A 27,879-nucleotide genomic window follows, 5' to 3' on the forward strand; every position below is an offset into this window, starting at 1 on the left:
GAGGCCAAAGCATATTTTGAACGATTTAAAAACCAAGGCGTCTGCTGGATATGACCGACATTTCAATGTTTCGTGGTATAACGACTATCCGTGGTTATGTGGATGTGCCCAGTTGTCAAAACTCCTTTGTTGGCCATGTACTCTATTTTCGGGTGAAAAAAGTGTGGAATTCAGGTGTGGATAACATGGACCATGACTATCACGCACCCAAAAATTCAAATTCAAATGAAAAACTTCACTTTATGACAGCATCATAGAACTTTTTTGATTTGATTTGATTGATTTTGCTTCGCTTGTGCCACTTTTGGCTAATTTGCGAAGATGAGGATGAGTGATGATATGATGAATAGACATCACAGACGTCCATGCCCAAGCAAGGATTCGAACCTGGGACCACCACAGCATCATATAACTATTTTCAAAGAAGAGTCGTCGGATTGATTTGCTCTATAAGTAGCCTTCGATGTTTCTGTAAGTATCAAATTACGTATTACTGTGTCAACAACCAATGTTTGCGATTTCACTTCAGTCCTTATGTCAACATTTTTTTTCCTGATTAATAACTTTACCAAAATCTAGTATTGAATTGGAGACGTGCCATATTATATGAACTAGTTGGAAGACATGGGGGGGGCATGAGGTGGGGAGGCACCCAAGTCTTACGGCTCCTCCCTTAAATGTCCTACTGATAACCGGTAACACTTTTAAAAATCCCACGCCACGCCACTGCCCGAAACCGATTTATGCAGCTTTAACACGAGCTGTCCTCGGGTCTCTCTCCCCTCTTCTCCCGGCTGGGCTCTGCATGGTTGCCCTGTCAAGAAAAGTGAAAAAAGAATAAAATGAATTATTTCATTTTCGGGACGTTGATACAACAAATTAAAATATTAATCATTGGTTCACTAAAAACATCCTTTCTCAGTGTTTAGTTAAAATTTGAAGTTCTCTTGTCGATAAGTTCTCGAGATAATCGTCACCAAAGTTACCCCCCAAACCCCATAAGCTTACATGGAAAATGCTCAAACGTTCGCCGGGGTAGGAGCTCGACTTAATTTTAAAATTACTTGTAGAATTTGTCGGGAAATTGCGAATTTTTCCCGTCCCGAATGTCGGGATTTAAAACATTTCCCGTCCCGACCAAAAAAATCTGTCCCGCACACCCTTAAACAGCCTCATTGTTAAAACTTTCAATCAACGCGCAGATTATAGTCATCTCAAATACAGCACGAAAGAATAAAATGTTGCGGAAATTCAATCTGAACTCGAGGGAGCGCGGTTCGATTTGTTCGAAAAGGTGTTGAATGCTTCGATAGACACCGGTGAAATACGGAACGCTGAAGCGTGCATCAGCCACCGGTGGAATCTGGAAAGCGCTCAGGGAAAAGAAGGATGGTTACCATAGCAACGAGACGAAACATTGGCGAAATTAAAGATGTCGGCATTGAATCATATTGTGAATGTATTGTAAAGATAATAATAGAAATGTTGAGATGGTGGATTATTTACTTATCTTCCTCTAGGGCAAACGATGTGATAAAACTGTGATGGTACTTTTCCTCTTCATTTCATCGCATCGTTTCAGTTGGTAAGTTTCCATATCATTACTTTATTTCTTCTTTACATTTTAAATTAAGTTCCTAAATATATTGTGCTATAAATGAAAATGTAACATTAAATGCGACAACAAAAGTTGCAGTTGGTACATTCTTAACGGAGTGAATACAAGCGTTAATGGCAATAATATTTTGCACTCGGCAAAAACAAATGGTGGAACTAATTCTCAGGCAAGTCTGGGTTAACTGCATGTATATGAAAAGCTTCAGGAAATAAGCATTTCCTTCTTTGCCAACATGTTCCATGAAATAATTCATTCGCATGTTTAATCCTCTTGTAATTATTTCGTGAAGGATACGACACACAAAGAGCAATGTGGATGTATCATCTGATTGAATTATCCACTGTAGGGATTACCCTTATTCATTTTTCTTCAGCATTACATCAATTTACCATGTTTGTAAATGTTACAGTATTATTTTGTAGTTATTAAAATTGTATATGTGCTAAATACGTTCTTGCAAAAGAATTAGTGAATCAATTATAATTCAACTTTGTTTTTACACACTGACTTCTTTGGGCTCTGATGCATGGATTTATGCACACATACACAAAACACTTACATGTAATTTATAGATTCAAACAAAACGATTGGATCCCTTTACAGATATGTAACAAGATATTTGGCTACAGAATAACAATAAGCTCTTATAGGCTAACCTCTTTTTTTGTGTGTGTGTGCTTCTTAAAATCCATGACATTCATTGATTTGTAATATTGAGGTAATTTGTTCTATCTTGTAAGATCTTCATGATAAATACTGTTTGTTGAGTGGTTGTTTTGTGTCTCCAGATGAAAGTAGTTGGATATTAATGTTAGTTATCTGTATCTTCTACTGTTTTTTTGATAATTTTGATTGGCTTAGGTGGATGAAATTTGGTGTTTCTCTAATCAATATGCACTGGAATGTCAGGATTCTTAGCTTTGATGCTGCTTGCTTTGTGGAACTGACACAGTTATCCAAATTAACATTAGGCCAACCATACTAAATATGCTTGGTGACATGTTGAGAATGGTGATTTTGCTCATTGTGCCAATGAGGGACCAATAGGTGGTTTTTACTTTGGGTCAACACAGTGAAAACAAGAAATGTGTTTGTGTTGGGGTAAGCATGTCGAATCGACCCTTTCTAATATAAATATGTATAATATATCATTGGAAAGGGTATGAAGCCAGGATTCCAGAAATGTGGGATTTATGGTGAGGAAACAATTGGAAGTGACTTGAAATACGTAATATTAAGTTTGAGGAACCTCCATTAAAAATGAAACATAATGAGCCTAATTTACATGCAGATGTAAGGCTAAATGCCAAATTTATTATGTTAGGCTTATTGGGTTTAGTTACCTTAGCATAAATAATACATTTACAGTGTATTTATGCTAAGAGAACCAAACCTAACCTAAAAATGTAGGCATTCTTCGAATGACATCACAACATAAGGTTGTCCTCACAGCCTGACCTATTCTCCTCCGATTTCTATCTCTGGGGTAGATTAAAAAATGCTGTATACAAGTCAAATCCACTCACCCTGGAAGAACTGGAATGTAACATCTGCCAAGATATTGGCAACTATAATCTATGGGAACTGCAATGAGTTATGGGTAACTTCATCAAGAGGTGTCAAAAATGTGTGAACAATGAAGGTGGCCAGTTTCACCACCTTCTTTCATAAATTGGTAAGTAAAAATCACTCTTTAAACTAGTTACGAAAACTTGTGCACTTGATTCACGAACAGACTACATTGCTGACATGTGGTCGCCCACAAGTGCCTTGCTTGCCAATAGTGCAAACACTGATGCGGAGGTCTATACTTCAATGGATCACTCTAGAAAAAAGAAATCATAGGTAACTGCGCTACAGTTGTGTTACATAGAGACTAATTGGGAGTGGACCTACAGTTTGGATATGTCTGTCCCTGCAGAAAATCAAACGCAGACCACTTCACTAAATGTGTAACCCTTCCACAAAAAAAATCATTATCAGTCTTTTTTGCTAGTTTTACACAGCAGTTTCCTCCAGACAAAAGAGCATGTTTAGTTTTATTATTGCTGTTAAGATGAGGATGAGTGCAAAATGGGGTGAAAAGCCTAAAACAGGGTGCTCAAGAACCATGTCACATACCTCTAGGCACACATGATGTCCATTTCTGCATTCGTTCACTTTATATGAAATGACTTTTTTTTTAGCCTTTGGTAGAGTTTCTTGACTAGGCTTTCATGATACATGTCTCCGCATGTCCTGTGCGATATATTTCATGGCGACTGGTAGTTCACAACATTACCCATGGCTCTCCACTGTCTAACCCACCTCAGAATGCTGTGTGTGTCTGGAGCAGGTGCATGGTGATATTCACTGTTTCGCTGCAGTGCCCGCTTCCTGTTTGAATGATGGCTTCCACCATTGCAACCTGCATCTGCACTGGCCAAAGCTCCATGGTATGCTAATTGTGAAATTTCCAACTCTCCACGGATGTAGGTATGCCACACATGTGAACCTGCATTTTGGCAGGGTTGCCAACTCAAATTATGTTACCAGAAAATTTGAAATTGTTGGACTTAACGTTTTTGTTTTACTTCCATGCCTGCATGGATGTTTTACATAAGGTTGATCCATCTATATGTGTCCGATTTTGACGTCTCGCCTACTTTAGGAAAAACCACGGGACCACCAGCGGTTGCCCTCGATGTGAACACCGTGGGTCCTGGCAATAGTCCTGCAAAGTAACTTCCATTGTATAAGGCTCCGTTGAAGTACAGGAACGGGAATCTTGAGCCAGTCCTCCTGGCAGGCTTTCCAGAGGCCACAGACAGAGGTGACATGACGAGATCCAAGTGCTTTTTTCAATAGGCCAAACCTTAAAAATCCATGGGACTGGCATCAGGTGACTTGACTGGTATGTCCTGGAAGGGATTAGCTTGGATGCCGGTGTCTGCTGCCATTTGTTGCAGAAATCTCTGTGTAACTTGTGGGGTGTACGTTATGGCTCGAATTTTGCCACAATCGGATAGATAAGTCCATGCTTCATCGAGTTTGGCAACAAACTTCCACTTTTCCCCGGATAGATGGCGTTCGTAGAGGCGCCTGCAGTGAGTCTCTCTCCCCCTCTGATGGGCCGCAGTGAGGAAGTGTCCATGACTTTAAAACACCATCCGGATCTTTAATTTGTCACATAGGTTGCGGTTTACAGTTGACTCTGCCACGTGAACTCGTCTTGCCATCACACGTTGCGTAGGAGGGTTTTCCTGTGTAACGTAATAGTGGGGTCAAACGTGATTGCACGAAGTAATTAACTGGAAACGGCCGTACGGCAACCACATATGCAAAAAGGAAATTTAAGACCCACACTTTATGTTACAAGTTGTATTTTTGTGTCGTACTTCCTGCACGGTGCAGCAGGAGTTTACGGGCGGCACGCACAAGAAGCACGAGACAAAAGCCCTGAAATAAAGAAACTAGAATATTACGCAAAACGTACACAAAAGGTTTCGAAGGGTCCGACAATGAATAGCAATATATGCCTTCTCCACTGTAATCAAAGTTTAATGATGGTATTCTCCCAACGTGATCTCCTTTCTCCTCCCCTAACTATTATAAACATATGTTCTCAATATCCGCTTTTTACGTTAACTTCAATTTGGCTTGCGACCAACTTTCGGTCATGCGGGTCTTACTGTCTAGAATATATAACAAATAAAAATTAAGTTACCCCACAATTCAATTAACAAATAGATATATTCATGGTTCCAATTAGATACATTTTTATGAGTACAAACAATCCCAAAATGTAAGAGTTGGGAGCAATTTCAACGAACAATATATTAACAACGGTCCGCGCGACCTGCGCGCTATTTTACCTTCTTGTATAAATTCTCATTCAACTTCAACAAAGCACGCGCAAGCATAAATATACAGACCAGCTTAACAACAATCTTATTTCTTTACTGGCTGACACAATAGAATAATTACATGTGGAGATTTGTCCCTCTAAAATAGCGTGCATTGCATGTTTAGTAAGAATGCCCCCATCTATCTTTACTTAATCAAGAAAATGCCTCTCTTTACTTCAGTTTCACCTGCTGTATTTATTTTACCCTGTTTCTTAGAGCATCGTTAGTGCTACCAAAGTATGGACGGGTTGGCTATTAAACTACAAGAAAAGCAAACTAGGGGGAAAACGGTGGGGACCGCGGTCTTCTACATCCCTTATTGCCAAGTACGAACGTGAGTACATTTAACGTCGCTAAAGCAAGTCTTGAGCAATCGAGAATGATAAGTTTCACTGCCAAGTTTAATGCACTGCCTGCACATATGATATTTTACGGAATGTTCATTAACTAGTTGCCCGCGCTTTATGTAGCATTTACGAATACCAGTTTATGAAAACCACATTCGCGTAATTTGTATTAAGTTCACTCGTGCATTACGCACCTTTTCTTTCCTTTGCCCCTACCAACGCGCACTTACCAATATGTACATTGGTTTCAGACACTATCAAAATGTTCACCGTGAAAACAAGGGCAAAGGGGGGCCAAAAGGAATGGAGGAGAAACTATAGTTTTTGTCGTAGTTTCCCTTATTTCAAAGTTCCGTGAAAATGAAAGTGAGTAATCAAATTTCAGCGGCGAACGGCAAAGAAAAAAAAATATAATCACATTCCCATATCACGGTCAAGAGTTTGTTTTGTACGTACCTCACCACTAATGTTCAATGCATGTAAAAATGCAACGCCATCCTTCCACTTAGACCGCAATACTCATTTAACTGGCTTCTCCCCATTAGCGGCTGGCGAGGCAGGCTTCACTTCAACAGGCAGTGGTTGGGTACTATCTCTTGCCGGTGAGGCCTAGATGTCGTGCACAAGAACAGGCGTGAGCTGTTCGCAGCGGGTCTACAAGGTGGAGAGCGAGGGACGAACTGCCTGCCCGGTGCTGCAGTATTTTACGAGCAAGCCTGTGCGGCAAAAATCACCACTAGAGGCAGCACTTGAGAGTCATCGTGAGGAGGAACGCCCTCCGATGGCTAAAAATTGAATGTCACTTTTCTTCAATTTTTAAATATGTAAGGTTTGTAAAATACAAAAAGTAAGGCAAACGTTACACCTGTAGGGCCATTCGGTGCAAATTCTGAGCTACAGGTGGAGTCACCGCAGTACACGGTTGCTTTCTACTCCCCTTTGTGGGTGAATGAAGTGCTGGAACGTCGTGGTGTTTATGTCGATTAATTATGTTCTTGATGGTCCTTAACCCCAATGCACATCCATTTTCCCACACTGTTTTTGAATCTGTGTCACAGAAAACTTGGGGTGGAAAGGTGCTACGACGTAGCCTTCCCAAAATCGGTTCACCTTGGGAGCCATGGTGCACACACCACACACACACACAAACTTGACATGATACTAGAGGCCTTTGGCTTTCTTCTGCTGTTTGAATCATTCAGATCGGTCGATTCTGTGAGCAGGGGTGAAGGTTTAAAATCGGACACATATAGACGGATCATCCTTCTGTATTTCTAATATATCTAATTAATGTTTAATATATATATATATATATATATATACAATAAATAAGAATTGTTGAAGTAAATCAGGCCAAATTTTCAGAATACGCCACTGGTGAGGATATCGCAACATAAAAAGCATTTTAGTATAAAAATGCACATCAATTCTGACATAGATGAATGAACAGAAATCCTGAGGAAAGTGCTCTTTGGCAGTAATTCAAATGCAACAGATCTCCTTGCAGTATTGTTGGCTGTTACCACACAGGTCAAACCTCAGAAACAAAAAAATCATGCAAAGTCAGGGTTGTGTCTGTAGCTCAGCTAGTAGAGTACTAGAGACCCAGATTCAAGTTCTGGCTGAGCCTGCATTTTTCACTTAAATTTATATGTAGTACATGGGTCGTGTGTGTCAAATTGTAAGGTCAAGTTGTTATTCTGGGAGGCCTCCCCGATGGCGCACTTGCCTTGTAATCAAGGGGTCCCAGGTTCGATACCCGGTGGAGGCACATAGTGGTTTGGATTCCACTTTAAACTATAGGTCCAGTCCCAATTAGTCTTACAGTGCATAAAGGGGACTTAAAACACCAAATCAATCAATCATGTTATTCTGTGAGATGTTAGCATTGACCTCCTGCAAATTAATAATAAACACACTGAATGCATAAGCTAGGTCTTAGATTCTGTTAGTTAATTTCAGACCCAACCCAAATAACATACAATTTGCATAACCTATTAGATCACATTAATACAAACCTTCCCACTGTGCAATAAAAGAGAAAATTATACATGAGCTAATATGATCCTATACAATAATGTTATTCAAAGCAAAATCAGACATATGGGTACGAAAATACTAGTAATCTTTTGTGGCTGTTAAGGAAATAGAAATGAACAGAGGTTTTACCAAGAATCCAGACTGTGAACTAATGGGAAATCTTTACGAGCCATGGATATTGCTTACCCCGTAAAAAGAAAACTGAAGGAAACCAGAAACAAGGAAACAAAAGCACGTTCATGGCCCCAAACCAACTGCTAGCACTAAAACATTTCTTCCATAGTGGAATTTCACACTCCACACATGTATAATTTTACCAGTAATTCATTTTAATTATTTTTCTTTCATTCCTAACCTTTTTTGTATTCAAAGTACAGTAAACATCAGAAGCTTCCATGCTATGATTAGTATATTTTGATTATGTCAAGCAGGAATGTCATTGTCTTGAAAGGAAAAGTATTGCCCCATTCAAGAAAGGAACTTAAACTGTAAAATGATATACAGCATGATAAGGTTGCAAGGTGTCAAAAAATTATAGTGACCCACTATTGTTCGTATTCTATATTTATCAATGACCTACAACAACCAACACTAGAAGTCTTAATGTATGCAGATGATATGCCTACAATCTACAGTGCTAAGTCACAAGAACAATAAGACTTATAATTCAGTAAATTTAATAATTCCATACATACACTCCAAAATCTTGAATATTAACTATCAAAAGACAATGTTTGTGATTCTCAACCCAGGAAATAAAACAAACTTTGTTAATATGGCAGTACTTATGAATGATAGTGAAATTAACTATGAAAATGTGTGTAATTTTAAATTTAGTTATAAATGATAATATATAACGTGGACATGTCATATTGATATATACAATGCTACACTTATGCTGTTAGCCTGGTAGATGTGGTACTTTCATTAAAACAGTTCATCATAGCATCTCAGCCTTATAACTTGCAATCAAGGATCTGGAAATGTGATTGTTAGTAGGGCTAACATTTCAGTGATTTTGATATCGTCCATCAATCTCTGCAGATGAAATTGACTCGGAACAAATTTGCACCTTTACCAAACTTGTTTCTTCCACATTGTTAGTTCCACAGTTACTGTTTCAGTATATTCTGCATATTTCCCAGGGTTTGGACATTTACCTCCCGAGCTGTGGCTAGTCAAATAAGACCATAATTTCATCAAATGCTTTGAAGTAAGAGATTTGTATGAATGTAATATTTTAGTGCATGTTGTGTACTTTATACATATCTCTAAAAGTATATTTTGTATTTAATATAGGACACAAATTGAAAACAGAAATGCAGAGTGATGCTCCAGACAACCAGACAAGTGAAACTCCGCCTCTGATATCATCCAGCACCGCCACAAATGATGCACTTGTACCCTCTGCTGATTTACCAATGGAGACGGAAGGTTCCCGAGAGGCTGATGCTGCTCCAGATTTATGTAACAACTCATTGGCGGGTAATGGTGGGAATGAAACTCCAGATTATTCGGTCGATAGAAAGTCGGTGACATCCTTGAATGCTGCAGATAATCAAATTGAAACAGGTAACACTGATGACATTAATGAAGAAAATTCTAAACAAGATTCAGGTCTTCCAGATGAACGTGTAGCGTCTGTGAATTCCCCATCCTCGTACATAGTTACTGCAAAGATTTTTGCACCTGATAATCAAGTGATAACACGTGCCTGTCCGCTATATATGAATATGCATGAAATAAAATATGATATTTCACAGAAGCTCAGAATACCAATGGAGGTGCTCAAACTGAAGGCAAATGGAGAAGAAATCAATGACAGTCTTCCTCTGGCTGGGTTAGGTGCTCAGGCATTTGGAACCATTCAGATCAACATTGAAAGCACAGATCCGCAAGAATATCCTTTGAATTTTCAAGAAATTCGTCCATTACCCACACCTGATGTTATAACAGTCAGAATTAACACAGGTAAGCACATTTTATTTTGTCTTGTCCTAACTAAAAGTATTTTGTTGAGTTTTTGTTGAACATGAAAATTTACCTTAGGCTGATGCAAGGATGAAAATATTGATGCAGAGGGGAAATAGCCTCCACCATGGGACAATTAATCTGCCCCTTCTTTAGCAACTCAACACACCTCCTTTCTCATAGAATATGGAAAGAATTTATATGGTGTATGATCAAGATATAAACCCACAGCATAGATTCCATAACTTGTTCACACAGGGAGAAATTGAACAACTTGGAGGGACCACTTCAGTAGCATAGTGGCTAATGCTGTCTCCTTGTAAATTAAGTGTTTCCAGGTTCAATTCAGAGTTTAGCAGTTTGAGTCCCATTTAAAACTGTGAGTCCAGTTCTGATTGGTTTATCACAGACTGCCACGTGCATGAAATGTTCAACAATCTTAATATTTCCTGATATTAAATTGGTCATGTTTCTCTAAAAGAATGCGTAAAGTCAGGATTTAGTTTTTCTCGACTGTGGAGGCATTCAATATTCTCTTTTCCTTCACAAAGTAGCAAGGTCCATGTGGATCACATGTACCAATTACTTATGTGAAATTTTGAAATTTCGTAAAAGATGCCAAAAAAGACTCACCAAAATCAGGACTTTCTCAACACCTCCACTCCACAAACCACACCATCTACTCCATATCCATACTTCACCCAACCGGCTCTGTCACAGAGAACACTGTCAAAGAAACTCATGCTATCATCCAACAGAAACCAGCACTGAACCTGCACAATGGACAGGCACCCTGTTCTCAAAAAATATCCCAGACCAGAAAAAGAGAAGATGTGGTGCACATACTCAACCCCCCTCCAGCCACGTGGGAAATAGGAACTACATCACACTGAGCAGCATGACCCTTCCCCAACCATCAGCTGGCAGCATCACCTGGCAACAGAAGGCAGAAAGCACAGCAGACGATGCAAACCAGGATATGCATGCCAGCACCGCCGAATGAGAGAAATTGCAACTACCGCCACCCGGGAACAAACAAAGCAGTGACGCGGTACCACCTCCGCTCCAGACACTGTACTCTTAGTGAATGAAGACAGAGAGTCTTCGAAATTAATAGGATATAACCATTAAATTGTGCAACATGCAAATGCAAAATTTCACGTAAGTAATTGTAAACTGCATTTACTGCATCCATCATGAAATCTGTATTCATTTTATAGTTTAAAGCAATGTTTTTGCACTATTTGTGCCTTTTCCTGTGTTATATTGAGTTGTATAGTCAGTGGCCTCTTGTGATGCTCTAGAAATCGTGTTTCTTATTTCGCCCTTTTTCTTTAGGTAAACACATGGCAGTTAATAATTTAAATCGTTTTTTTCCAATTTCCTTGCAGCATTCATTTCAGGAGAGCTGTCCTCCAATGCAAGGTCAAAGAATATAATAGTATCTCCCTCCAAAATCACAGTTTCAACAGTAGATTAACCTATCTGCACATCAAATGGACTTCCGGCAAATTTTACCGGACCCTATTTTACATGGAGAAATATGCCAATACCTAATGGTAGACATATTTCTTCATCGTCACTTGGCATAAAGTCATCTATTAGTACGTAGTAATTACCTTATTGTGGCCACATAACATGCTCCAGAATTTGATGTAAGACAATATTTGTATTATCTATGCAACTTTATTTTATGGATTATTTTAACCTTAGCCATAGACTTTTATATGTTATGTAGATGTGAATTTATAAATCCGAAACCTATTGTTGATGAAACATTAATGTATGTTATGTATACTGTTTTTTTTTCTTGTAGAATCAAACCAACCCCGAGAAATGGTTGTGGAAATAGAAAACCATTGCTTCAAAAAACCTTTCTTAGGTGGCTTTCGTAACAAGAAAACTGGTAAAGAATATTATAATGCATGTGCCCAAACATTACCTCGTCCATTCCAGTGTCCTCCAGGAGGTAAGTAAATACACACTTTGGATGCCTTATTGTAAACATAGACTGAAAACAGATAACTGTTCCATCACGCATGTACCCTTTAAAATATTTTGCAATTTCTGTGTTTCAAACTGTACATTAATTTGTCAGCATAACTTAGAGTCCCTTCACACAGAGCCTCTAGTGGTGTATTTGTTGATTATTTTTGGCACATTTCTTGATCATGCAGGTCGGATACTTCCCTTTACATCAGGCAGTGGCTCCAGTGAGTAGCAGGTTTCTGGAGTGAAAGTGGCTCATTGAACCAGTAATTCATCCCATACACCCCAACCTCCTCCCAAAAATCCTAAACACACACTCAAATTTTTTGCAAGGGCATGACCAATTTGGCTCAAAATTTACCGTATATCCTCACCAGATGGAAAATTCTGGATAAACCTCTGCTGAACACTTCACAAATGTGCCACATAGTGGAGCCACTGTCCAGTGTGAAGCAACATATCTTACTATAGAATCTACTGTTTGCTCGTCCACTCAATGTCCCACAGACAGTCTACAAATGCATCACTCGGTGGCTCCTTGAAAAGGAGTCAAATAGCATCATCATATTAGCATGCAATGTTAATTGAACATTATCCATTGTCTATTGCTTTAAACTATACATATTCTAACACTATATTTTGAGAGAGCAGCTCTTCTCTTGTCTTCAGGTGAAATTTGTTTTGCCGGTGGTGGGATTTAGACCTACAACAGACCTGTGATTTTCCTACCAATCTGCTTCTCTAACCAACTACTCCATGGATTTGTAGTAAAATTGCATGTTGTAGGTTCGATCCCCACCACCGGCAAAAGAAATGTATTCACCTGAAGACAAGAGAAGAGGCGTAGTGTTAGAATAAGTACAGTTTAAAGCACTAGGCAATGGATAATGTCCAATTAACATTGCATGTTAATATAGAACCAGTGTCGCTAACATTCAGAGGATTATCACCATATGATGTTGTTAATAATACAGTGAAGTTATCAAGTACAATTTGTTGCCTGCACCTGATTTTCAAGAGCAAAGAGTAAATTGCTGACAATTTTCTTCAAGGTTGAACAATACAGGTACAGCACAGGAATGTGATAATTTTTAAAACACTGCCCAAGCATTCCATTCATTGTGATGGGTGTGACTTTCAGGCACTTGATCTTAGCATCTTTAAATATGTCATTTCATTTTCCTTGATGAAAGCACATAAGAATAGTGCTGGCTGTGTGTATTTCACCCATGGTTTGTGCAGGCAATGTATGATTATGAGGGTGGATCAAGTGAAAACGAAACAGTGGATGTATTGGGTTATATTTATGTATATGTGTGGTGACAACCCTGTGTAGAGGTAGAGCAGGAGGTAAGGGAGGAAACCCCTACTGCATAATGGACTCTCCCTAGATAGTCGCACGTGATATGCATAGGCGGTCGGACAACAGTATCGCCCAAGAAGGTATCCACTGTTTGCGTGCAGGAATCAAGGCCCGGCCTATTGTCCTCTGGAGTGGTTTTGCTCATGACAACATGCGGCCACATACATCAGCTGATACAAAGAACATGTTGGCGATGTTTGGGTGAACAGTGTTGGAACACCCACCATATATCCCTGATCTATCACCATGCGACTTCCATATCTTTGGTCCGTTGAAAAAGGCATTGAAGGGTCGGGGCTTCCACTCGGACAATGTTCACAACTGGTTCCGATCTCAGCCAAAGGAGTTCTACGAGCAGGGTATTCACCTCTTGGTGAAACAGTGGGACAAGGGCTTGTGTAACTTTGGAGATTACGTTTGAAATAAACCTTGTTGAATTCATTCTGTGGTTCCCATTCCATTTTCATTTGATCCACCCTAATACTTTATTTTGTGTACTTATGGAATAACACACACGTCCTTTGTCTGTACTATCCAAGAAGTTACAATTTGTCACATTTTTTGGTTGGATGTAGGTTTGGCCTGTCGTGAAACTCAGACTGTTTACACAAGAAATGCTTCTCAACAAACACCTCAAGATTCAGCCACTCAGGTGCCTGGAATATTAACATCATGTGAAAATGAGAAGTTTATGACTCCAAGGAAATATGTGACCTCTGATGAAATAGAAAACCTCAAAGAGCAGAAAGTATGTATTTATATTTTCATGCTAGTGTTAAAGAAATGTACTTCCATTATTATAACATATTAATCATCCCAATTTGTTGATGTAATCAAATTAGATACACCATTCTGGAACTTTACATGCTCGTATTTTACCCTGCATGAACAAGTAATTAACGTATGTATCTAATGAAAGTGGGTGGGCAACTCCAATGAAAAGTAACTAAAATATGTCTGGATTCGTATATCTAATGCTTCTCTCTAATGGTATGTAGTGGATGAAAGGAAGGACCATTGGAAAACAAGTTGGGAGTTTTAAGTAAGCAAAAACCAAAAGAAAAAAGATACTTCTCATGGTCAAAGAAGATCGCAAGGTACTTGCTGCATGGATGTTGATTACACATTAAAAACTTCAAAGATAGATATAAAATGTTGGTTGGGATACCACATGTGAACACGTTAACTGCCACGTGAGTTGTATTTAACTCATGCTAGTTGTACATCCTGGGCCTTGGCAAGCGTATTTGACTCTCACATCTCTTCCTTGGGAGCCTCATGGTGCACAGGCAACTTATGCTACTGTGCTGTAACATACATGTTACATGAGTGGCCCCATGAACAAAATTTTGCATATGGACCTTGAAAATCTTAGTGATGCTTTTATTGTTACAATTAATACAAACAATTTAATAAGCGTGGATCAAATTAATAGTTGTACATTAACTTCTTTTATATTTATTTTTACTTTTAAATTTCACTTAAATCTGAGAAGTAAACAAGAAAACATTTTCACTCGTGAACTGTTTTCCCAAGTTTTTCTGATTGTGGGTTTGGCCTTGAATTGCTGGTCACCTCCTTGAACGATATTGATACAATAGTATATGGCAGAGTCATGTTATAAATAACAAAAGACTCAATGCTCAAACAATAACAATACTCAGTAAAGAGACAATAACAATGCTTGAAAAAAAAACAATAAATATGCTTTGAGCCAAATATAACTCACGTGGCATGCAGCATTATAATTGATTCTAGCGCTGCATGAGTTGCATATGATTTACACACATAAAATAATTAAAAATAACAATTTTTAATCTAATCATCAAGAAACATATTGCTTTCAATGTTTTTATTTTATTCATCATCTTCCTTCGCCGTTTCCTGCCTCTAGCTGGGTCTGCATTTTCTTATATTCTCATAACAAAACATCATGGGCCTAGAGATTTTTTTCTATTGTGGTAGTCAACGTGTTAAAAAACTGATAAAAATGTGATTAAAAACTGATTTGTTACTTTACTGGGAATATGTACATGCCTTCCACACCTCTATCCAGATTTTAATGTGGGGTACCAACACTTTAGATGTACACTAAATTTTGTAAACATGATCATCTACCATGATGATGCCTTGGAAAAGTAAATGTGAGTTGTTTTTTTTAAACATTACCTGTGAAGGAAGTTCTAGAGTTCCAAATTGCCCCAATTAGCCAAAGGTGGAAGAAAAACAATGTAAAATAACCTAATTCAATCAATTAATCAATTCAAACTGTCTTTCATAACACATATGAGAAGGAAGTAGGATCACTTGTGTGTGTGTGAGTGTGTGCAATCAATTTTTCTCATTATAAATGATGTTATAATATGTTTTAAATTGGTTTATAATTCATGTGTGTTTTAAATTAATATATAATTGAAGTAAGTGTATATTGATATGTGAGGAAGAATAGATTGATTATAAATTATATTTAAGTGTATGTAAATGAGTTTCTAATATTTATTGCTTCCATCAAATTTACAAGGCCCTGATTATTCAACGATGCTGGAGAGGTCATCGAGCAAGAAAAAATGTAGCAATGATGCGAAAGCAGGAGAACGAGAAGTCTCGCCACAACCAAGAAATTGAATCTATCAACAAAAAGGAAGATGGAAAGACAATACACAGCAGCATTAGGAGAAAGGATTTTCCTTCTACTAAATCTGACTTTGAGCATCTTTACAATTTGGTGGACCGTTGGAAGAAATCTGAAGTGCAACGAATCAATGCATCCAAAACAGGATATGAGAAGAAGGCTGAGTTTTGTTCCATCCTTGAAAAGGAAATTGAAATATTGGCTGCTATTGAGAGTCACAGAGTGCAGTTGTGTGAAAAAATGGCAAAGGAGAAAGATATGGAATTCCTTGAAAAGGTGATTTCATTAATTCCATTTGATTGTATTATTCAGAACTTATTTTTAAGATTGTAGTAATAAGTGCACGTGTATTGTTTTCAGTAAGGTAAAGGTACTCCTGTGCATGTGCACACATGCCATGAAGGCATATTGGGTGATGTGGAGGTATAGAGCTCCACATATTCTTGATCTCGGCCATAGTTGGGATGATGTTTTAGCATCACGCCTTGACTCCCCCAGGGTTGTCCCCAGGGACCCATTTATACGAGGCTGGGTGGTCCTCAATGCTGCACAGAAACAGGAAAATGACTGGAAAAATTCCTGGTCCAGATCAACTTCTCCTGGATTCAAACCCGGGTCTTCTGCATGGTAGCCAGGTGCTATACCAACTGAACTACCGTGGCTTCTATTGTTTTAAATATGTTTAAAAGTGTATTGTTTTCAGTGCAGAAAGTGTTGTGCCAACTTCTGTGGTGGAGTGGTTAGCACTGTATGCTAATGCCAGGGATCCAGGTTTTGAATCCCAGCCTGGTCATGTGACCTGTTCTTTGTGAGTGTCCCTTCAATTTCATCACATCATCACGCATCCTCATCATTGCCCAAAATTGGCAGAAAAGTGATGTAAAATAGACTAATTCAATCAATCAATTCAGTAAAAAAAAAAAAGGTAGAGTGCTCCCTTGTGCATAGCACTACACCATGAAGGCGTGTGGGGGTAACACCCCACACTTTCTTGATCTGGTCAATTCAGTGCAGAAAGTATTATGAAGCTTCTCTGGTAAGTATGTACCTAACATTAATTCAGACTTTCATAATTATTTGAGCAGGAGTAGTGCTTGATGTGGAAAATAATAGGTGGGCCACAGGCATTGCAACTAGAGTGGAACTTTGGTTATGTATATAAAAGAGACTGAAACTAAAGAACTTACAATGTGTGTAAGTATAGAATCTGGGAAATAATGGTAAAATAATTGCAACAAAAATAAATGTATGTGTGTATGGCAGAATATTATATTGCATCTGAAATAAAAATTCTAAATGTGCATGTAAGATTTTCTTAGTTTTAGATATTGCTTTATCATCTGTACCTAATAATGAAGTTTATTTTGTTGTCTCACCTCTCCATATATTCCTTTCTGTCTCTTTCAGTCGGCCTTTCCTGTGATGTGGACAAGTGAAAATGGAAGAGAAGTACAGATGGATACACTTCATACTCAAAGAGCAAGGGAGCTGAAAGATATATATGAAGCACTGAACAATCCTAATTTGTCAGAGGATCAAATTATAGATAGTCTTCTTAGCCTCAAGCATGCCGTGAGTATAGATTTTCTAAAATAAATGTGATACGAAAATTTTTCAAGCTCAAATTATACAGTCTGCTTTCCATTTTTATAAACAAATAACATTCATGATATGAATGGGTAATTCGTTTTGTTTCATGTGTGTTCCACAAGGGAAAAAATTTAATTTACTTTGGCAAAACTTCATCTTTACATGTGAAGCTTTCTTCTTCAAACAAGTGAACATGCTCACATTATATGCTTAAAACATAACCTACTGCTATAACTACTGTCAGAAACAAGGGCATCCGCAGGGGGGGGGGGGGAGTGCTTGCCACTCTCCCCATGAGATATCTGGAAAGCATTTCATATAATTTGAATTGTGAAACTGTAGCATGAAAACATGCATGAGGGGTACTACGAAGACAACAGATGAAGTACTTTCTGATATCTGTACATCCTGAAAAGTACTGAAACACAAAGTGATAGTTGTTTATGGAAAGGAAGGGAGTCAAATCCAGTTTCTGTTTAATTAGTGGACTCAAGTCTGAACTTGACAACAATGCCAAGGTACGAGGCACATGTCCAAAGGAAAAGAAAAAGGGCCGATAATTTTTACTTGCGACTGGCAACACTGACGAAGCTGCACATGCACGGAAGCATGCTTGAGTATTCTGTGCCTGCAACAGAGGTATATTTCTCAGTGTGGAGGTGTGTACCTGCGAGTAGCAGGAAGTTGAAATGGCTGCTGTAATAGAAAATCCCGCCAAATGCGAGGTGAGGTCGGTGATTAGCTTTCTCAACACGAAAGGACTGAGTGCAGCTGACATTCATCGGGAATTGTGTGCCATTTACGGACCAAGAGTAATGAGTGAAGAAAAGGTAAGACAATGGTGCCGTGCTTTTTGGGAAGGACATTCAAATGTTCATGATGACGAGTGAAGTGGCAGGTCTAGTGTTCAGACGGACGACTTTGTGCAACATGTTGATAAAAAAGTACGATCCAATCACCGTTTCACCATTACTGATCTAGGGAAGGAGTTTCCTGAAGTGTATGATAAAACATTGCACCGAATTGTAATGGACAATCTGGGTTATATCAAACTGTGTTCGAGGTGGGTGCCAAAAATGTTGACAAACACTCACAAACATGAAAGAATGAAATCAGCATGTGATTTTTGGCCCGGTGGGAGAAGGATGGGGATGACTTGTTTTCTCACATAGTGACTGGAGACGAAACCTGGATATCGTACGTCACTGGTGAGTCTAAGCAGCAATCCATGCAATTGTGTCACTCCAGTTCACCGAAACCGAAGAAATTCAAGCAAACACCATCACATCGCAAAATCATGGCAACAGTGTTTTGGGACCAAAAAGGTGTAATCCTCGTGGAATTCCTTGAACCGGGACAAACCATCACAGCAGATGTGTATTGCCAAACAGAGTCTAATCTGCGACTTGCCATCCAAAACCGGCGAAGAGGAATGTTATGGTCTGGAATTCTGCTTATTCATGAAAATGTCCGCCCACACACAGCTGACCATACTGTTGGGACAATTCAAAAATTCCAATGGGAACGTTTTAATCACCCACCATACAGTCCCGATCTTGCCCAAAGTGATTACTTTCTGTTCCTTCATCTCAAAAAGTGGCTTGCTTCGCAACGTTTCAATGATAGTGAAGTTCTCAAGACATCAGTTCTCGACTGACTAAGATGCCAGGCAGCAGATTTCTATGCAGAGGGTCTACGTAAACTTGTTCCATGGTACCAAAAATGCTTGAAGCATCATGGTGACTATGTAGAAAAATAGCCAGGGTATGCACTTGTATAGCATCAAAATAAAAATTTTCTCGCTTGATTTTATTCTCTGTAATAACCAATCAGCCCTTTTTTTTTACATACCCCTCGTATTTTCAATTCAGTTTCAATTTTATGATTTGTAAAACAATTATAATAAAAGGTAAAATATGAGTTTTTATGACGGAAGGGCAAGATATGAAATCTTACTCTGCCCCCAGTGCTTGAAATGAAAGTTCCTAGCTGGGAGATGCTTTGCCCAGTTTGAGGATAGGTATGGGGATGCTTGTATGGACCAACATGGATAAAATGCAGTGAGTGGGGGATACCTATGCAAATTATCCTAGTGGTGGGGATGATTTATGAGAATTTTCTTAACGGGGGGGGGGGGTGAAGCATCACACCACAGTTCCCCCAATTTGAGCACTGAGAAAAAAATCCTGCAGGCGACCTGGGCCACAAAGTTTCAAAGAGTAACTGTAGTCACTAATTAGAGATATAGACTAGACACTTCTTCCAGTGGTCAAAGGAGTTAGTGGTACCCTTACAATATATGTTCTTTTATAATTCCCTTTGTTTACAACCATGGTGATCACTCATCATCCATGTTGACTTCACATAATTCTTCTTTCTACTAATACTTTTTTCTAATCCAAGCTTTCACTTAAAACTGATGAACTGCATCAGTTAATGCAAATATCTTCCCTACCTCTTTCCTACTTGATACCCTGTAGCCATTTTCAATGCATTTGAACAGGCAGTAAAATGCACAAACCTTAATAATAATAATAATAGTAATAATATATTTATTCAGCAGGTTCAGCATATGCTGTTCTCCCACCTTACTTTCTAACAATGAGTTACAAGTTTTATTTTTGTATTTGTATGTCATAAAAACATTGAAGACATTTTCCACGACAAGATATTGAGTAGGAAATATTTGTTTTATTTATCACCCTGTCAATTTGCAGTAGGTATTGTTCATTCAACAGTAGTTACAAATAATTTCACAGTATGTGGTTCCCTTTGAATTAAAGTCATACATGTTTAATCCAAACCAATGGTAAGTAAAAACAAAAAACAGATACAGATCGCATTGAGATAGAGACATTTTGCTGCCCCAATTATGTGTGCCACCAAGGCACCTAGACCTGAACCTGGTTGTTGATATCAATAACTGACAGTGTGCCAGTTAAATATAAAACTTAATATTTTGTGAAGATCCAGATCAAGTCAAACTCTGTATTTGGAAACAGTGATGCATGAATTGTAATAAAGTGTCAAAATTGTTCACTCCATTACAGACTATTTACAAAAATAGTGAAGAATTTATTTAAAAAAATATTGGATATTACACCAATATATTGATTTATTTATTGAAATCTTGTTTTAAGTCCACTTTATGTACAGAAAGGCCAATTGGGACTGGACCTACAGTTTAAAGTGGGATCCTCACCACTATGTGCCTCAACCAGGTATCAAACCTGGGACCCCTTGATTACAAGGCTCCCAATGTATTGATATACAGGGAACAGATTGATATGTGATAAAAATCTGCTAAATATGTAAATACATATTTAGTTATTTTCACCAAAATACAGTTAAAGATGGACTTAAAATAAAAATTTACCTTTTTAATAATATAACAGACTACGTGAGCTACGTAAAATACAATCTCGGCATTGCAACTATTACCATGACTGTCTTGAAGAGAAACCAGAAGCGAATCCCATACGTGTGCCACAAAGTCGTTGCTTCTGGTGCTGCTGTCGGGCACACAACTAGTAGCGAGGGTGGGGTTGGCAATGGGCTTCTCGACTTGGGACTCTCTTCCAACATTAAAATAACATTTTGAACAACCATGAGCTGAAGCTTGATCCCTTATTCTCTATTGTTGACAACAATTGTAAATAAACAGGAATTTCAAGTGTTTTACAATAGCAAAAGCAAACAGTTGGGAGGTGTAAAATTGAAAAACAAAAGAGAAAAAGCATTATTGTTCGGATGACAGAAAACTTGTAATTAACACAATTGGAGGGTATAAAAAAGGTCATAAACTTTTGTTTGTTTAACATTGCTTTGACTTCGTCAGTCATTTGCAAGAAATTCACCCAACTCTTTTGGTCACATGGGGACATCTGAGAAATGTTCTGAAATATGGAAATAATATGTAAAATATGAGCCAAAACCTAATATATGTAGCAATATGGAAACTGAAACCTGAATTTTTCGAGTCTATATGCCATCATGTGCAAAGATAATACAAAATATAACTGACTTCAGCTTCATACATAAATATGTATTTATATATAAATTCGGTCCCTGTTGATATATCTAGATTGGCTAATTCCAGCAGATACTGATTTAGACAGTAAACACAGTAAAGAAAGGATGATATTTTGCAGCTTGACCGCATGTTCATGGAAGAAGAAAATAGATGAACTAAAACTATACACTGAAATGAAATAAATATATACATGCATACATATGCAAATTGGTCTCATGTTGATTGATGAGTAGGAACTATTTTGTGGAATGCATATTTACTATGCAGTGTATAATGTCTAGGTTGTTTTGATTGTAAAACTTTTATGTATGTTGTAGGTGAAGCAACAGAAGTGTCTATTTACTGTTGAACTGGAAACCTTAATAGACAGAGAATGTGATTTAAGAGCTCGTGGAGTGCCAAATCAACAGCTTCAAGCATTGAGAATGAGGATTAATACTTTATTTATGCAATACATGCAAAATCCAGACTTTAATCCAGAAGCACATAAGCACATAAAGGTAAGTATCTTGCAGAGGATAAAGGAATGCATCATGAGTTCTACAATTCCAATTAGAACTATTTTATTGTTCTCTTTGTTTTGAGTTCTGAACTCTCAATCTCACCACAAACAGTCCCATATTGAGTCCTGGCATGGTGTTCTTTTGTGAGTGTCCATTCATAAATTTCATCTAATCATCATTCATCCTTATTTTTGCAATTAGAGAGGCAGAAAAACAATGTAAAATAAGAAAAAATACAAATAAAAAGGAATTTTATGTATTTTAGTGCAGTGAATTCTTTAAATAATGTAATATTTCATTCCACTTCACCTTGAATAATTAATAAAATAGCGAAGTTAAAAACCTCTGTTACAATGACAATTATTGTTAAATTACGTAGTTAAGAGAAATTTTCTAAAACTTTTACTTATCAAATTCGTTTGCAACTTGTTTAAGTCTACTTTATGGACAGAAAGGCTAATCGAGACTGAACCTATATTTTAAAGTGGAATTCAAAACACTATGTGCCTCCACTGGGTATCGAAACTGGACCCCTTGATGAGAAGGCAACAGCATTACCACTATGCCATCAGGGAGACATTTGCAACTTTTTGGAAAATTATTTTGACATAGGGCCTTCAAGACAAATAAAATAATTTAGGAAGAGTAAAGGAACATCCAACTTTTGCTGATAAATAATTTGTTATACTTTTGTAATTTTTCTTTCAGGCATACAATGTTCAAGGTCTAATTGGATCAGTTCTGTTCTGCAATGGTTGCAAGAAATTTAAACCATTGAAGACATTTTCTCAGACAGGGAGTGCAAAAGACCTTAGATTATGTTCTGACTGCGCGTTTAATGAGAATGTTACCTATAATCGTGTTGATTTCACGCCATATCGAAATATACTTCGAGCTGTTAGAAGGGATGAACAAAGACATAAATGTCAAACTTCTATTGCTTTCCTAATGCAGGCAAGTTTTTTTAAATTTATGTATTGTATCATGCTAATATAATGCTTGAAATCACTGGGTATGGTTGTCTTATTCAAATGTGAGTTTTGAGTAAAACACCACTGGTATAGGCATGGGCATTTCTATGTGAGTGTTCTTTCATTTATCCTCATCATTGTAATTACTAATAGTGGCTAAAAGGGTGATGCTAAGTAAGTAAATTACAATACAAATACAATAGTTTCATATAAATTAAAATCTTCATAAGGTTCAAGATGACAAATGTTGATGAGGCTATGATAGAAGGTTGGTATTGCTGCTACAACCATTTTCATCTTCTTCTTCTAGGAGAACCAAAGCCAACTAGCCTAACCTAACCACCACAGATTATTTACTATCCCAAAAACCTACCAGCCAATGGAAAGGCTTGAAAAGGTTGTAGCAGCAATCACTACCATGATAGAATTCAATTTTCACCAATTCCAATAGATTCCCAGTGTAAAATTCACAGATACCAATATCAAATAGAGTACAGTTAATTCCCATTCAGTATCATAATTGCAAATTCATAATTTTGATCTATGTCTGCGAGCACATGAAGTCCTACAGTTTTATGTTAGAAAAATTATTTTGAAGCATGCATGTATTTTGATTGTACATTAGTAACAATAACAAAATGACGTAATTGTGGTAGAAAATTACAGTTTTCTTATAAAAATATTAGCTTGGCAAAATTGTTGCCAATTTCATCAATATAGTATGGTTGAACTGATACTGACGTATAAAAAAGTATTGGTTTAAATTGAATCACCAATACCAGTCAATACTTTTGATGAGTCTAATTATTCTGCAAATTATGAAAAATCTATAATTTTTTAATATTTTTCACCAGTATTGTGTGAAGAATGGATTGTGATTAAATGACAGGTAATTTAATATTCTGACGTAATTCTTTGATATTTTAAAGAAAAATTTCAGTAAATCTATGTAGTATAATTGTAATGGAATGCTTATATATTAATATTAATTAATATTCGGAATAACATTTAATACAATGTTCAAACATTGATATAGGAATTGGTAAGAATATCAGTTGAAAGTGGTATCGGCCAGTCCTACAATAAGCACAATGCGACATAAGCATATCGGCTGATTGTCAAACATTAATACAACTTTCATTGATGAAATACTTATTTTACATGAATATTATTATCTGAAAGCCTAAATGATCAAGTATATAAAGAAGATATTGTGCCCTCTTGTGTAAATACTTTTATTTGCATTGTTAGCCTCACAATATGAGTGATATCAGCAGGAAACCATTATGGATCAGAGCAAATAGCAAGTAATAAACCATACTATAAATAAATGTGCATAGCAAGGCTTCAACCATGCAAAGGAAACTCATGCTGATACATAGAGGCATACATATTTTGTTTTTGACGAAAACACGAAATATGAAATAACACATCGTAATGTTAATTTTTCATGTCTCTGAAAGGTGCGAAGTGCATTTTCCTACCCTGTTTTGTCACGAAATAATGCGAAATGAACTGCAAAATGCGAAATACACTCTTAAACACGAAATTTAGAGTTTATTAACTTCAATGACACTTTCTGAAGTCAGAATAACAGCATTTTTTTTTCTCTTCTTGAAGACTGCAAACAAATTTATTGATGAAAAGATTCTCTCAGGTTATTGACCAAATTATCCTGTGAGTTATGCAATTCACGGAAAATTGATTAATTCTGCTGTAAATATTTGAGAAGCAAAAATGGACTTCTTCATGCATGAAAAATTTAATATTCTGGTAATGACATAAATGTGTTGTTAGAAGGGATTTGTTTATTTTGTGCAGTTTTTAAATCAAATTTAGGGTTATATTCACAATTTTAAAACCAAAATGTCATTTTATATACCTCTTTTTCACCGATATAACAGCGAAATTTTATTTTATTTACCGCTTTTGAACCCAAAATTGACTCTGTTTTTCGACATTTTGCTTTTCTGTTTACCAAAAATATGTGCCTCTATGTGATACATAATATATTATTTTGCAGGTTTTTTTTCTGTAGACACTAATTCTCTTACATGTTTACCATACCTCCATGTGTAAATTCCTAGTTATTCATTTAGATGTGTCACTTTTACAGGATGTTGATGCCTATTATTTGATTGATAGAATTTGGCATTCACGTTCAGCACTCAGTGCATCAACTGACCCAAGTGAGCTTCGTCTTTGTCGTTGGGATATGGAGAAGCCCTGGTCACCCTGGAACTGTTTCCTCATTACAGAGGATGAGATGAAGGTGCATGGGAACTTACAGGAACAACCAGATAAGGTGAGAAGACTTTTTCTCTTCTTGAAGACTGCAAATACATTTATAGATGAAAAGATTTTCTCAGGCTATTGACCAGGTGAGTTGTGGAAAAGATTCCAAGCTTCATGTGAAGTGACCCTGAAGATGAGAGGAACGTTAGCTCTCGAAAGCTTGGAATCTTTTCTACAACTCACCTGGTCGATAGCCCAAGAGAATCTTTTCATCATTTGTCATCAGGAAAGCTTCAAGACTTACTTCAAATTTATTGATATCTATTTCATTCTTGAGAACTCCAAATTAAAATTAGTTAAACTAAAAGGCACAAATAGTACAGTTGAAGCACAACGTAAGAGTACAATAATGTCTTATCATCATAAAACTGTTATTTTTAGGACAATAAAAGAAGTGTGAGATCACTGAGTATGGATATATATTGTGTATCATCAGTGGCAACGATTAGCCACTTTTGTCTCTGCACTATGCTAAATCTTATCTATAAAGGGAACTATATTATCTTTGCCCTCCCAGTTTTGGAACCCAATCACCACCAATTTGTATCATATAACATATAGTTTTCATAAAATTCAACTTTAACTTTTAAAATGCTGATTTATCAACAGGATCTAATTCAATTTGTCCGTAATTAGTAATTTTGGCCTTTTGAATACTTTCTACCCCTGTACTTGGAGAAATATTAACATGTAAAAGACACTAAGAGAAATACCAGAAAATTGTATAGTAACGAACTCCATAAACTATAGTTTCCTAAAATATAGTAACAATCACAATGCTTCAAATTAACATTAATGAAATCAAATAAACTTTGATGGAAAGGTTACATGTGGGGAAAATATTGAGAGTTTTAGTGGAACCAGAGAATAGTCAAACTTTCAGGTTGATAAGTTTAGTACTTTTTATGTATATTGCATTTTGAAAAATTCAGATGCACTTTCATGTCTTATTTATTGTCATGTTTCATTTCAGGTATATGAGGCTGTGTTTGTACAGACTGTGAGACATAAGCATTTGCTTGCACAACTTCACTTCAAAGAATTAGCAGTTATGGATAAAGATCTCATCAACAATGGTGATTGGAAAAGCAAACGTGACATGAAAAACCATGTATCATTATCTGAAATTTCATAGAAAATATTTTTCTAAGCATTTAGCCAATAATTGATGCTGCTTATAACTGTGCTTATATTGATCGCAATCAATTAAAAATGTGCAACTTGATAATGAAGTAATAAGGTGTAGAGAAAGTTTGCAATTTTCAAACACAAAATACAATGATAATGCTGCTCTAGTACTCCAATTAGAATGATGCATTTTTGCCAACACCTGCTAGCATCTTCAGCTGACAGCAAGCTGTATTGCACACCTACAAGAGTGCTGGCATTACTTCCGATGGCTCAGCTGCATCCTTCCTGGGCAACACTGCAGCCTTTCATTTGGTTATGCCTTGATAATTCTTACCTTTGTGGCTGGTGCTCGATTCCTGAATGTGCTCTCTTTGGGATGGTGAGCTCTCCTTTAATGAAGGGGATCGGTTATTGGTATAAATATGTCCAGTCTGAAAGATTCTTCCAACCCCCAGTTCAGTGCCAATCTGCATTACTCGCTTCATCGTAAAATGAACAATGTGCCACGACAACTCTTTGAGGGCCAAGCCTTGCCCAAAGTGATGCATCCCGAATCCTATCAAATTCAAATATCTGGAATTAGTCTCGTGATGATGATTCAACACCAAATTTTTGGGTCCCCAAGAAGGGTCAAACCCAAGGGCACTTGCACCGAAGATATGAACTCTTAATCATTCAGCTACACAGAAGCCTGCTCATGTTATCCACTCTCATTAAATGGATCCTAAGTTTCCGCATGATGAAGTAAGTCTGCTCCAGTCCATAGGAATAGGTTCTGTGAAGAAATGTCTTGTGTTTTCACAACATTCAGTTGTTAGTGCACCACTATGATCAAATGCCATATTTTAAAAACTGTCATTACATAATTAATATTAGTTTTAATATTTTTTGTGAACAAACATTTTTTCACGGATTTAAAACATATACAGTTGAACCTCAGTTTTACATTTTTCAGGGGACCAGGCTAAAAAACTTCAAATATTGGATAATGTAAAATCCGGGAATGTAAAATCGGGGTTCCACTGTAATAATGTAATTTGAGCTGCAGTGCTCCAGTCATTAGGTTATCTGACTGGCACATGGGAGTCTGTGACAGTCTGTCAAGTTAATTGTTGTTCCTTAGTGGAAGTGCACATCTTATAATTCAAACTAGAAATAGAGAACGCAGAATCTCCACACACAAATTATACAGGGTGTCATTTTAATGGCACCCACGGACCACAGATTTGTACAGAGGACATCAAAACAAACAACTTTTCTCAGTAACATTTTTGTAGTTGGTGCGTCGATTCGACGCCACAGCCGTTCCAAAAAGGCAGTTTTGCCGCCTGAATGCTGGCAACCCAACACAACATTTGATCGTATTTGTGACGTCATTTCCTGCGGAGAAACAGCGCATGGCAGGGTTGCAAGGAACACACAAATTTTGTGAAAATTGACAAACTACCAACCACATGATGAGGTGCAAAACGAATTGAGAAACTCATCCAGTAGGCCGAACATCATAGC

At 37.3% G+C, this 27,879-nt stretch overlaps 1 protein-coding gene across 1 annotated transcript; it reads left to right on the forward strand.

Moving 5' to 3' along the window:
- The first annotated feature begins 1,431 nt into the window (after positions 1-1,431).
- Positions 1,432-27,592, forward strand: LOC145984339 (IQ motif and ubiquitin-like domain-containing protein). Its single transcript, XM_083117990.1, has 10 exons — positions 1,432-1,585; positions 9,192-9,863; positions 11,680-11,832; positions 13,791-13,963; positions 15,737-16,123; positions 17,255-17,419; positions 21,788-21,970; positions 22,682-22,927; positions 25,061-25,249; positions 26,213-27,592. Exons 2-10 carry the CDS (start codon positions 9,212-9,214, stop codon positions 26,372-26,374), a joined length of 2,310 nt encoding a protein of 769 aa, XP_082974116.1. The 5' UTR covers positions 1,432-1,585; positions 9,192-9,211; the 3' UTR covers positions 26,375-27,592.
- The last annotated feature ends 287 nt before the right edge of the window (positions 27,593-27,879 follow it).

Source organism: Lepisma saccharinum, chromosome 2 (genome assembly GCF_977018435.1).
Source record: "Lepisma saccharinum chromosome 2, izLepSacc3.1, whole genome shotgun sequence".
Classification (NCBI taxonomy): Eukaryota; Metazoa; Arthropoda; class Insecta; order Zygentoma; family Lepismatidae; genus Lepisma; species Lepisma saccharinum.